Source organism: Zootoca vivipara, chromosome 14 (assembly GCF_963506605.1).
Source record: "Zootoca vivipara chromosome 14, rZooViv1.1, whole genome shotgun sequence".
Taxonomy (NCBI): Eukaryota; Metazoa; Chordata; class Lepidosauria; order Squamata; family Lacertidae; genus Zootoca; species Zootoca vivipara.
Genome location: NC_083289.1, coordinates 36,618,281 through 36,631,867, shown reverse-complemented (window position 1 = coordinate 36,631,867; position 13,587 = coordinate 36,618,281). Strand labels below are relative to the sequence as shown.

Genomic DNA, 13,587 nt, shown 5'->3' with positions numbered 1-13,587 from the left:
AAGGTGTGTTTGTTTTGCTTTGTATTAAACGTTGATACGTCTCTGTGGGCTGGATTGAAAGATGCTTACTTGAGATTTTGGCCATGGACTAATCCTATGATCCCATGCCAAGATTAATCACCTTTAGTCTCTGTCTGATTGCACCTGTCAGGTGTAAATGGATCTTCCATTGCAAATCAAAGAGCCCACTAGGTCATAAGGTGGACCTACAATTGCGTATCAGTGTGTTGGTTGCACAACTCAGCCGCCTGGTCTGCACTGTATCAGAGGTCAGTTTGCATAGAAGGCTGGTTTTATACCAAGTCCATCTTGACCACCAATCCCCCTTGACCAGGGGACTGGCAAAGCTTCTGAAGGGTTGTGTGCAACCTCTCCAAGCTTTGCTGCTTGAAATCCTTTTCAGTGGAGATGCTCAGGATGGGACATGGAGCCTTCTGCATCAAAGCATGTGTCCTACTCCAGAGCTGTGACCTCCCCCCTAACAATGAATGTACACTAAATGTGAAACAAAGGTAGCATAAACCAAGGCTTTATTCAAGTGGCATCCATAAAAATGCAATTAAAAATCGTGCAGCATCTAGCACAATGCATTACAGGTGCTACAGCAGGCAGAAAGATTATTCCGTGTTCCATCAAGACCCTCAGGAATTTTCAAGTTGGGGGGTGGGAGTTTGGGAGCCAGTGGTAGAAACAACGATCTTGTGGCACATTTAACAAAATTAGTGGAGAATAACTCAAATTACCCAATGCATGAAGCATTTTCCTGTGTTGCTAGTATAAATACATATGCTTGGGAGAGGGAGAGATTCTACACCGTGAGGTTGGAGAGGAAGGAAATGCAGAAAGTACAGAGTAACAATTACTTTCCCCACCCCAATAGTATTTTATTGATTTGTTACAAAAAGAAAGAAAATATAGATTAAGAAATGTCAACCATAAAGTGTCAAAACCAGGAAGGGCAAAAGTACAAAGGGATACAGTGTTGCCAAAGGGATAATAAAGTATTAACTCATCCAAATATTCCCTTCACAAATAATAAAGATATGTAAAAATCAATGTATTCTCCACCTGTGAATTCCATCATTGAGAATAAAGGTTCTATAAAGTCCTAGATGAGCCAGACATTTATATATACTAGTGTTACTGAGTATGTGCCTCAGTTTTCGTCTAAGAAATAACGTCATGCCGTATTGGGGGGGGGGAGAGGTTCATTTGAGTTCTGCCATTTAGATACTTTAGTTTATGAGTGCTGTTTTCAAGGAGGGCAATTTGCCAAACCCTAGAGTACCAGCAATCCAAATTATTAAGATTGAAGTTCAACAGTAACAATTACATAATAAGCAATGACCGGTCACAGGAGGCCCCTCCAGGCAAGGGTTTAATACTTCAAACAAATCATTCACCTATTGCAAACAAGTTACTGGCAAACAAGTTTCTGGAACTTACAGGATTTTCCATGGAAAGGGTAAATTCTGATTCATTGGGGTGGGGGCTACAAGGTGGCATTTTGATGCTGTCAGTGTCATGTGGGTGCTGCAAGGGGAGGGGGAAGAATGCTTCATGCACAAATCCCACAATAAACAGGTGCCTGGAAACAGCCCCAAGAATGTTTCAGTGATAACGCAGACATCCTGATACTGGTTAGGCAACTGGCTGAAGTACGTAGTGTCTCCGTGTGATTCCTAGCCCACTCTGATAGGTACCATCCAAAGATACAAGAAATCCTACGTATACTGCACATTGATAGACCCAGCAAGAAGGAGGAATAGGCAAATGGTTAAAATCCTTTATGAATTTCCTTGGCAATTCATTGTTTTAACCATTACCGTTTTTGTTTGTTTTTATTTTGGAGATTGCAGAACTGCCTGTACTTTGATTGATGAATACTGTAAATGTCTTTCTGAAACATCCATCCATTTCTTGGCCTCCTTGTATCTGCCATGTAACTTGATCTGCTTGCAAAGTCTTGTGTAGAGTGTAGTACCCCGGTATATGTAAGGCAATTGCAAAAGCTGTGGTCGCTCCTGATTGCATGTCTACAGCATTTATGACTGGATTGGCAGCTCTTCTCCATGGGTGAAGATCTAGATGCCTTGGCAAGTTCTATCTGCAGTTGCTGTAAAGGAGCATGAACAGAGACTGGCTCTCTATGCTTTGTTCGCTAGCTCAAAGGAGGCACGAAATGGCTACATGCAGAGGAGCAAGTCATCCTCATATCTCAGTTTATTAAACTGAATGCGGCCATTATCTGAAAAGGTTATTGTTCCCAAAGATGCTGCAGTGCTCTTTGGACTTGGCAACCTAAGGCCCAGGGACCGGATGCGGCCCAATTGCCTTCTCAATCCGGCCCGCAGACGGTCCGGGAATCAGCATGTTTTTACATGAGTAGAATGTGTCCTTTTATTTAAAATGCATCTCTGGGTTATTTGTGGTGCATAGGATTTCGTTCATTTTTTATTTCAAAATATAGTCTGCCCCACCACATGGTCTGAGGGATGGTGGACCGGCCCATGGTTGAAAAAGGTTGCTGACCCCTGATCTAGAGGTGATCCCTTGGACACGGCCTTGCTATCATTTGAGTACAGTTATGAAAGAAAAATGGCTAAGATGAAAATTCAGTGCCCTGAAATTGCTTTTTAGAAATACAGTAGTTCAGTAAGTTGGCAAATAATTTATTGCAGAAACAGAAAGTTGCGCCGTCGTCATAGTTATTAATATATTTAATCAATGAACTTAGTCACTTTTTTTTTTTTACAAAATGTAACTCAAAGTGATTTACAAAAAAATAGCACATACAATAAAAGCAACATAAAACTAAAACACACTTAAAGCTAAAAACACATTCAAATTTATTTTAAAAAAGGAGGACTCAAACATCCCACCCACTGAAGGGCACAGTAGATAATTAAAGACGAATGCCAACAACAAATGCCCAGCAGAAAAGAAACATTTTGACCTGGCACCTAAAGATAGGCAACAATGGTGTCAGATGTGCCTCCCTGGGGAGAGCATTCCATAAGCAGGGAGCCAACACTGAGAAGGCCTGTTCCCATGTTGGTTGCTAGCAGACAGACCCTCGTTGATGGCTCAGCATGTCGATTCTTAAGTTCTAGAAGCAACGAAGAGTAACTTGCTGGGGGTGCAGCATGGATAGCAGCACCTGATCTACACTTGCAGCTGTTTCCCACTCAAGGGAAAGGATTCCATACCAAGCTAAACACATATACCTGGTTTGTTTTGCAGAAGCGACAGATTTTGGTCACGATCATAGAGATCTGCCTGCCATTGTTGTTTGCTGCCATCCTCATTGCCCTCCGTCACAGAGTACAGGCGGTTGACCACCCGAATGCCACCACCTATCACAGTCTGCCGGTGTCTAAGCTGCCTTTTTCCTCTCATTGGCACCCACACAACTTGGAGCTTGCCTATGTCCCCGTTAACAACACGGCTGTGAAGAGCATCGTGGAGACTGTGGCGAAGGCACTGGAAATCAATACCAAAGGTGAGGAACTAGGCAGGGTTGTCTGCATGTGCAAATGTTTGCTCCTCTGTAGCATAATGCCTCTGCTTAGCACAGGAGTGGGGCACCCCTTGCCGTTCTTTCTCAGTCTTTGGCTTTGGCTCTGCCTACTGTTGGGCTCCTTACCTTCTGCTCAACCAGTCTCAATGGACACCAGTTGCCACTGGGTGGGGGAAAGTCTGGAGCTAGCTGGCTCTGCTTGTCGCTGGATCTGGCTCCACCTGCTGCTGGACTCTTTGCCTCCCTCCCTACAAAAACCCATAGACACCAGTCACCACTTTCTGAATGAAACACCTTGTTGCTCCTGTCCTGCCCCCCCCCCCACGCTCATTGTATATATTTCATTTTCCTTACAGCTCGAGGCTTCCCTTCTGAGAAAGCCTTTGAAGACTACATCAGGTTTGACAACCGCTCTGGCAATGTTCTAGCTGGCATTGTCTTCGAACATCTCTTAGCTCACAGTCGAGAGCCCCTGCCACTGCAGGTAAGGAGTTACAGGGGCAGCTTTCACCCAGGGTTCCTCAAGTTGATGGACGGCAGTCTCTAAAGCAGGGGTGGGGGACTTTTGTGGGAATGTGGGAGCCATCTTGGAAAATTTAACTTGGCCAGTGAGTGGCAGCCATTAATGCACAAGTTAGTTAGCAGGTGCTTCCAAGACAGCCTGTTATAGTGAGCATTCATTTTGCTTTGTTGCAGAGAGGTTAGGTGATGTTGGCTATTTACAGTGGTACCATGGTTGTCAAACTTAATCCATTCGGTGAGTCTGTTCAACTCCCGAAACCATTCAAAAACCAAGGCACAGCTCCCGATTGGCTGCAGGAGCTTCCTGCACTCAAACGGAAGCTGTGCCAGACATTCGACTTCCGAAAAACGTTCGAAAACCAGAACACTTCCTTCCAGGTTTGCGGCGTTCAGGAGCCGATTGTCCGGCAACTAAGCCATTCGGGAGCAAAGGTTCCACCGTAATGAGTAATCATTCTAATTTCTTTGCTGGGAGATTGGCTTTTGCCAGTTTTTCTATATTGTTACATTGGTCTTTTAAAATTTTAATTCCTCTTGCAGGTGAGTTACCGACTGCGTTTCAAATACAGCCCTAGGAATGCCCCTCGGAGTGAGCAGACAGGCCTGAACCCTAACCTGGACCGTGATTGGCACACCAGCTACCTCTTCCCACTGTTCCAGTTACCAGGACCCAGAGAACCCAACTTGCATGATGGAGGGACACCAGGTGAGTAATCTCTGGGCTGGGAGTTCATGGGGAAAGTTAACCACAAGGGCATCAGGGACAGGAACAGATGATGCTGCCTTAGACCAGGTCAGACTCTTTGAGCACCATAGATTAGCACAGCCTCCCCCTGACTGACAGTAGCTTTGGAGAGTCTCGGGCATATTCAGCTGTCATAGCTGATGTATGATCTTCCTAGAACAAATTGTGCTGTTAACTTAATGAACTGTGTGGCTATAGATGTGAGCGAGGGCTCCCCTCATCAGATGGCAAGCAAGGCTTTTGGGGTAAATACACAATCCATAAATGATGGATTTTTTCCAAAGCAGCTCGAAACTGCTTAAAAGTAGGCCCACTCTGCATTGCACACACACAGCCATGCTGCTCCAAGAACCCTCTGGTGGCAGGCACCGGCGCAAAACTAGGGCATCGCTGGCCAGCACAGGCTGTGAGAAGCAGGAGGTCTCGTTTCCAGCTGCTTGGTTGTTTTTCATTTAAAGGACAAGCTGTGTGCATCGCCTGCCTCTCTCTCGAACCCACTTTCATTGTCTCCTTGGCTCACTTATGCTGGAGGAGTGAGCGGTGGAATGCATTTAATTAGCAGCTTAACAAATGGCTGCAGTTGCAGAGAGTTGGCAGAACTGCCGGCACCTAGGCTTGGCATGTTTTTGTGTTAGTCATCTCCTAATTGGAACAAGGTTGATGAAATTCTTCTGCTGCAAAGACACAATGCCATTTGGCGGTTAATATGCACATCTTAGGTCGAGCTGCAAACTGCATGGACATGTCATTTCAACTATAAAAGGGAATTTATGGGGGCTTGGAAAGAAAATGCAGAGATGATGGTGATGATGATGATGATGATGATGATGATGATGATGATATAGATTTATACCCTGCCCTTTTCCCTGGCATGGACTCAAGGCGGCTTACAGATAATATCTCAGCTGTGATTCGAACTTGTAGGAATTTTGGATTCCAAGAGGTTTGAGGATCCCCAGAGAGCACACTGCAGCTTTTGATCACAGTCACACGATACATCTAAAGCACATTTAACACTCAAGGCTTCCCCAGAAGAATCCTGGGAACCGTAGTTTGTTAAGGGTGCTGGGAATTGCAGCTCTGGGATGGGTAAACTACAATTCCCAGGATTCTTTGGGCGAAGCTATGCACTTTAAATGTGTGTTAAATGGGCTTTAAATGCATTGGTGTGGATGTGACCTTTTAAGTCTCATGTCTGCATGTATGTATGCATTTGCAGAAATATTTATATACCACCAATAGTATAAACTGTTGAGGTGATGTAAATGGTGAGAAATTACTTGGTTGTTGCAATAAAATACTAGGTTGGCGATTGAGTATATAATTATAATGGTGAGTAGAGATCATAGAGGGTGCTGGAACTAATAGCCCTTAAATAGTGGGAGCGGCTAGGAGAGGCCTGTAATTCCACAATGAACTTCAGTAGCTGGCATATGAAGTTATACAAATGTTTGCCATGTGAGATGTATTTGCTTGATTTACAGGCTTTGTTTGGGCTGCAGCCTTGTTGCTTGTTTTAAATAAGCATATTTTGTTAGAGTCCAAACGTTCTACCATAACTTACCATTCCTTGTTGCTTACTAACAATAATTGCACTATCTTGCCTGCAGGATTGTAGTGTAAATAGACATGTGAAACAAAGGAAAGAGGAAGGGAAAGGAGGAAGATAGCTCCACACTTAAAAGACGTCAGCTAAATTAGACAGGGCATGGGAGCCTGGTCATTTCTTGAGAGGCTCTGACCTCCCTGTAACCTGTTTATTCAGCACTCATCCTGATTTGCTTATATGAAGTTTATGCAGGGATTAGATTATATCTCATTTTTATTGAGCATTCATTTTGATTTGTTTATGGAGCAGTTCTGTATTGTAAGAACATAATAAAAGCTGGCTAGGTCAGGCCAATGGCCTATCTAGTCTAGCATCCCCTTCTCCCAGATGCCTGTGGGAAACCATCAGGGAGGACCCAAACACTATGATATCATTTTAAACAGCCTTGGCTTCCCCCAGAGAATTATGGGAACTCTGATTTGTTTAGGATGGGGTGAGTAGGGCCAGCCCAGGATGTTTTGCCGCTTGAGGCAAAAAAAAATGGCACCTCCTCGTTCCCCTCCTTCTCTGCCTGAGGTCACTGCATGAGATCGGGGAAAATTTGGTGTGCAAACTTTTCTCTAGTCAAATTTCCTCAACTACAGCTTTAGTTTCTACTGGATTCGTTGATTGGCATCAGGCTTATCTTGTGCAAACTCTAAAAATCATATGAACTCTATGCTAACATACTTAAGCAAGCAAGTGTGGTCAAATGCTCTCATCAACACTTGAAGAGTGAATCAAAGCATAGCAAGATTATTTGGAGGCACATACCTCAGGGAGATACCCTGTTTCTCCTATTTTAAGACGTAGTCATAAAATAAGCCATAGCAGGATTTTTAAGCTTTCAAGGAATATAAGCCATACCCCGAAAATAAGACATAGTGATAGGCACAGCAGCAATACCGGCCGCGGCAGGAGGAGGAGGAAAAATATAAGACATCCCCTGAAAATAAGCCATGGTGTTTTTTTTTTTTGAGGAAAAATAAATATAAGACGGTGTCTTATTTTCGGAGAAACACGGTATTTGGCAAATTTTGATGGGATTGAACAGCAAGCAAAAATTTACTGTACTGGATGCTGAGTTCAAAACTTTCAAAAGACGGCAGAAAGTATGGGGGTAAACCTAATGATGGGACAGCACCCATAGTCTTAGATGAACTTTCTCCAAGAGATAAGTTTAGGGTAAATTCATTTATCCCTGTCATGGATGCTCTTGAAGCCAATCTAGGCAGCAGAGCAACAGTGAATAGGAGTGTGGCTGGTAATTTTTCATTTTTGTTGAAGCTGCAAGCAACCAAGGAACAGATTCACAATGGCATTGAGATGTTGGTTCAAGAGTATCCAAAGATGAACTTTTGCACTCCCACCTGTACAGGTTCATGCTGAAAAGCCACCAAGATATATATATCAAATAATATTCCAGGAGAAAATTTGGACCACTTTTCCAAATGTGGAAACAATTTTCAGGTTGTTCTTGTATTTAATGGTTACAAACAGAATGGTTGCCTGATCTAAGCATTCTACTGCATAGAAAATGATAAACTGTGACTTCCTGATTTTAATGATATAATGGAGAAGTTTGCATCTAAAAGAGCTCGAAGGAAACTGTTCTGACTTTGTATATAGTGAAATGTTATAATATAGGTATGATTCCCCTATGAATGTTCTGTGTGAATGTCTTCATTAATTCCATACTTCTGTAAACTTATTAAAGGTTATAAATGTATAAACAATATTTTAATCAATGCTGAAAATTCAGCAACGTTCTACTTCCATTGAGCAGATAAAGAAGAGGATGAGGTTTTATTTCTCATGATCAGAACATCTCCTAGCCCTGGGCCTCCAGCTGTTTTAATCCAGGCCTGGAGGGGGGCAGAAAGGAGGCTGGAGAGGAACAGGCAGGGGGAGGAAGAGGAGGAGGAGAAGTGCAGGAGGCAGCAAGCAGTGCCTTCCTGTAGGCCTGGACTTGCCCCCCGCAGCTGTCCCTAGCCTGCCACCTGAGGTGACTGTACCACCGAGCAGTGATGAGAGATGTTAAGAGACCCCTATTCCCCTCACTGAGTTACTACAGTTCCCAGATTTCACAGTGAAGAGGGATTGGCTGTAGAACTACTCTGGGGTCTCCTAAGGACTCTCAGCACCCTTAACAAGTTGTGGCTCCCAGAATTCTTGGTGGGCGGTTGGAGGGAAGAGCCATGACTGTTTAAAGTGGTATGATAGTGATTTGTGGTGTGAATGTGGCCTCAGTATCAGACAAATTCTGTGGTGTCCTTTCTGACCCCCTCCTCTTGCTTCCTTAGGGTATTACCGAGAAGGCTTCCTGGCAGTGCAGCATGCTGTGGACAAGGCAATCCTACAGTCCCACATCAACACTTCTGCGGAAGGTCTGCTGGAAAGGTTCATGGTGGTCATTCGCCGTTTTCCCTACCCACCCTACGTCAATGACCTCTTTGTGCTGGCCATTCAGAACCAGCTTCCCCTGTTGCTCATGCTGAGCTTCACCTATACCTCGCTCAACATAGTCCGCGCTGTGGTGCATGAGAAAGAGAAGAAGCTGAAGGTAATGCAGTGATAAGTGCTTCTGGCAGTCCAGGCTAGGCAGCAAGGCTATGTGTGTGGATTTCTGCATCTGCCGTGTATATACAGTGCTACCTCGACTTACGAAGACGATCCGATGATCTGTTCCACGGCGGTCTTCGTAAGTCGAGGTTTTCGGATGTCGAAGCACACGGTCGGCGCAGGCGCAAAGCGCGATTTCGCACTTCTGCGCATGTGCCAACCGCACGTACCGCTCTGCGCAGGTGCAGAACGTGCACGCAGTGAAAAGACTTCCAGGGTTGTCAACTTCAGAAGTCGAATCGTTCGGATGTCTAGGTATGACTGTAACTGAATTTGCAGTTGCACCAAACTCCTACTGACTTTGGGAATCTAATCCCAGAATTTATTATCCCCAGAGAATCATAGGGTTGTTTCCAGCTAGGTCCTACTCAGAGTAAACCCACTGGACCTGAGTTAGTCATGTTCATTAATTTCAGTGTGTGTACTCTGAGTTGGACTTAGCTGGATACCACCCTTGGCTTCCATCCATTTTTTGGAAAGAGATTGAGGTCCCATCTGCACTATACATTTAAAGCAGTCATATTTCACATAAAAAGGCAGGTAGCTGCTTGCTTCTTGCTTGCATATGTGTTGGAAACAGTAAGTGATCTTACAGCGAGCAGGAAAACTGAAGAGCAATCTATATTGACGGATCTTTTGCATGGAACTGAAGGGGTATGGCTGGTTTTGAAAGATTAGAAAAGACAAACTCAAGCAGAAGAATGTGCCCAGTGTTTGCTGATTGCCCTTATCTGCTGAAAAGAACAGTAAATGTTCATAAGTGCTCCTTAGAAAGGAGAAACTGGCTATGGGATTCAAAGGATGAATAATGTTGGGAAGGAGTCAATGTCAGAAGAACCCAATGGCTTGCATGAGGTTATGCTGAATTTTTGCATCCACAGGAGTACATGCGAATGATGGGCCTCAATAACTGGCTGCACTGGAGTGCCTGGTTCCTCATGTTCTTCCTCTTCCTTTTGGTCTCCAACTTCTTTGTCACCATCCTCTTCTGCGTAAAGGTGAGCATCTCCCAGCTGGTGCTGAAACGTAACACGCACATCAGGGTGGGTAGCGGATTCTCCCTTCCATCTTCAAGGTTTCTTCAGTCTGTATGTTGCTGCTGAGTTCTGAGTAGATAACAGGACTTACCGCAGGGTACTGTATTGATTTTTGCAGGTGAGCAAACAGGGAGCGGTGCTCACAAACAGTGACCCCACTCTGGTGTTTACCTTCTTGACCGTCTTCTCCATCGCATCCATCTCCTTCAGCTTCATGATCAGCACCTTCTTCTCCAAAGGTAAGCAAAGTGTCATTGGCTGTTTGCGCAACCACTTCTCCTCTCAGGCTGGCAGAATCTGCTGGCTGCTGCTTAGCCCATGTTTGAAAAGTTTGTTGCCAAGTTTTCTGAAAAATTAGTTGCCTTTCAGGCCTTGCTTTTGGTCAGTGGAAGGCAGAAAGTAGATCCAGATCTGCTGGCAGATCCCTTTGTGCTTCAAAGCAGATAAACAAGGGTGCCTGGAGGAGATTGGGAAATATCCCAAGAATGACAGCAAGAAAATGGACCACCCTAACGAAGCTCTACCCAATAAAGATCACATTCTTATTACGTTAATGGCCGCTAAGCTCGCAATTTCACATTACTAGAAAGCGGATAATGAAATTTCTGTTGATAAATGGTATGACAGATGTTGGACTACTGCCCTGTTAGAGAAGGTTACCAATAATATAAGAACCATGAAAGGCAAATCAAACCCTATGAACCACGGTGCAGTCTGGGCACCCTTTTTATTTTGTGTACATCAACATCTGATACTGGGAGACATCCACCATCCTGGCAGAAAACAATTTGATTGACCTTGGTTGACACTCTTTTTTCCAGTTAGCAAGACAGGGAAAGGCTAATGTCAGTTTATTTCTTGTGCCGGCAAAGGCATGCAAATTATTATCAGCTGTAATGTGTAATAGTCTCACCTGCGTTTTTTTTTGTCCCGTTTCCTGTTGGTTTTTATGGTTTTCAGCTATTTGATTTGCATTTTATAGCTTGGCTGTGATTTTTTTCCTTATACTGCGGTGTCTAAGGATAATAAGTAGTTTTGAAAGGAAAAAAGAAGAAAATGACTGCTCTCCCTGCAAATTATACTAGTGAGATGAAGTAAGCTAAGGCGATGGGAAAGAGAAGGTGGCCAGCCGTGGATTTTGGCTTGGAAGGGCTTTGAGTTCAGTTCAGTTCTGGTACTCCAAACAAATTCTGGGGCTCACATGATGGTTCCTTTCTTGGCCCAAGGTTGTGGGGAGGAACGGAAGCACATGCTCATCCCTTGTTTGTTTTTAGCCCAACGATAGGATGTCCTCTTGCAATCCACAGAGAGTCGGCCACAAGCTTAACCTCACTTATCTGTAGGTATTCCGAAATGAATCCCGTAGGACTTATTTCTGAGCAGATATGGGTAGGGCTGTGCTCTTAAGTTGCAGAGGCAGTTAACTCCTGTTTATTCAGCCCCCTGGTGCGGCATTCCACTGCTTTATTGCTTCCAAGTTGAAAGTACAAGAAGCCATGTTCTGTTTTGTTTTGTTTTGTTTTGTTTTTGCTTTGCTTTGCTTTTGGCCTGGCAATTTCCCCCTCCTAGTTTCCCAGGGTGATCATAAGGCCAGGAAGCTGGTGGCGCTTTGTCTCGTCATATTCTGGATTTGAAATGCTAATTATGAGGTTATGCAGGAGCATCAGTGATGTGCATGATAGCTGATAACAGACGAGCAGCTGAGTGGAAATTCCCCAGGGGTGTGGACTGCCTCTTTGCAAACCTAAAAACACATGCCTTTTTCTTCTACTACTTTGGCCTGCTCAAGATACAGGATTGTTGCAGGCAGGGAAGGAGCTTGGGTTACCCATTGCATGTAACTTAGCCATGGTTCCCATGGCAGCTCGATTAGTAGTCGATAGTGCTTGTTGCCACTGGGACTGCAGAATCTTCCCCTGCTCATTTGTGAAGATCAAGTTGCTATTTCAGGCATCAGAGCAGCTCAGGATTTATTTATTTTCTAGGGTTTTTTTGCAAAACTAACTGTTGTGTCCCTTGATGGCCTTTTGCTTCACCACCCTCACATATTGGGTTAGAAGTGAATCCATGAATTGGGAGGTCTCAATAATATCCATGCACGTATAGTATTTGCTACTGTACTGCTGAATAGTAGGCTCAGCTTTCTCCCCCTGAATAAAGCATGAGAAAGGAGCCCTATAGGTCAGACCAAAGGCTTAGCTAGTCCAGTATTCTGTTTCCCGCAGTAGCTGATAACACTGAATTTCCCTCCTTTGCAACAATATGCATCCCCACTCCCATCAATGTTTTTTTCCCCTGCAGTGCCAAAAAACAGAGTGGAGAATGGTCCCTGAGATTGGATCATGGTATTGCTAGGATTGAGCATTCCAAAGTAGCCAGATTTAACATACATTGTTTTTTTTAATTGGCTTCAATTCTGAAGTGGGGTGTATGGGTGGAGAATACCAAGGAAGAGGAGCTGTTTGTGGCTTCCTTTCAGAGGAATTCGTAAGTGCTGCCCTGGGAACCACCGCTAGTCCTTGGTGTGTTTTCAACTAGTCCCAAGGCCTCAGTTATCATAGCACAGGAAGATGCCAAAGAGCAAGAGGTTTCTTTGACTCAGCCACTGCATTCCGAAGAGGCAAGCCACCCTTCCACTTTCAAATCTGAAATGAGGCTTGCCTCTTCAGCATTTGAAGCAGCTGCCTGTGGAAACATCAGGAGGCTTTGAGCTTTGTTCTCCCTGCCCCCCCCCCATGGCATAGTTATGGTATTAATTGGATCACAGCTTTAAAGCACAAGTTGTAAGGGGAGGAAATGCAATTATATGTAGGGAGTAAGAAAACTAGAACTTTGAGCACAACAAATTTTATTGTAATGCTCTCTAAGCCAACCCTTTAATGACGAGGCTCCTGATTTGGTAGGTGTCCTTTTTCTGAGTGCAGCTAGTCCCTGCTAAATCAAGATTTGTACCCTGTACCTGGAAGTCCCACTGGGATCAGCTGCAAATGCAGCTAGTCCCTGTTGAAGGTGCCAGCAGCAACACCCCCACCCCCCACCTTTGGCAGTTTAATGGATTGCAATGTTTACCGTGTTTCTCATAAAATGAGACACCATCTTATATTTATTTTTCCTCAAAAAATCCCCACGGTGGCTTATTTTTGGGGAATGTCTTATTTTTTCGAGTGGGAGCCGGCAACAGTGCGCTGTGCCAAGCCCCAACCCAGCGGGACCCGGTGAGAGCCGGCAGCACGCGCCGCGCGGGACCTGGGGAGAGCCGGGGGGCAGAAAATAAAAACGGCAAGGCTGCCCTCCCATTTGCGTGCTGCTGGGAAGCAGAAGAAACGCCGTGATCCAAGGAGCATGGCCACGTTGGCGGAGCAGGAAGCAGCCGCAGAGGCGGCTGTGAGAGAAGCGGCGGTGGAGGGCCCGGCAAGAGGCGGCTGCACGGGAGCTGCTTCAGGAAGCGCAGCGCAGCACGAAGAGCCTGGTGAGAGGCAGCGACTGGGGGCGAGCGTTCTGAGCGCTGCGGCAGTGGCGAAGAAGCGCCCGATCAGCCCGCCTCTCAGCTGAT

At 44.9% G+C, this 13,587-nt stretch overlaps 1 protein-coding gene across 5 annotated transcripts in view; it reads left to right on the top strand.

Annotated features, from left to right (window-relative positions):
- ABCA3 (ATP binding cassette subfamily A member 3) overlaps positions 1–13,587 on the top strand; it is a 72,912-nt gene that overhangs the window by 24,194 nt on the left and 35,131 nt on the right. For all 5 annotated transcript variants that reach the window (XM_035130689.2, XM_035130693.2, XM_035130691.2 and 2 more), the window contains exons 3-8: positions 3,244–3,502; positions 3,877–4,004; positions 4,583–4,748; positions 8,679–8,938; positions 9,879–9,995; positions 10,153–10,273. In XM_035130689.2, the coding sequence (XP_034986580.2) occupies positions 3,244–3,502; positions 3,877–4,004; positions 4,583–4,748; positions 8,679–8,938; positions 9,879–9,995; positions 10,153–10,273 (1,051 nt within the window). The remainder of the gene's footprint in view (positions 1–3,243; positions 3,503–3,876; positions 4,005–4,582; positions 4,749–8,678; positions 8,939–9,878; positions 9,996–10,152; positions 10,274–13,587) is intronic.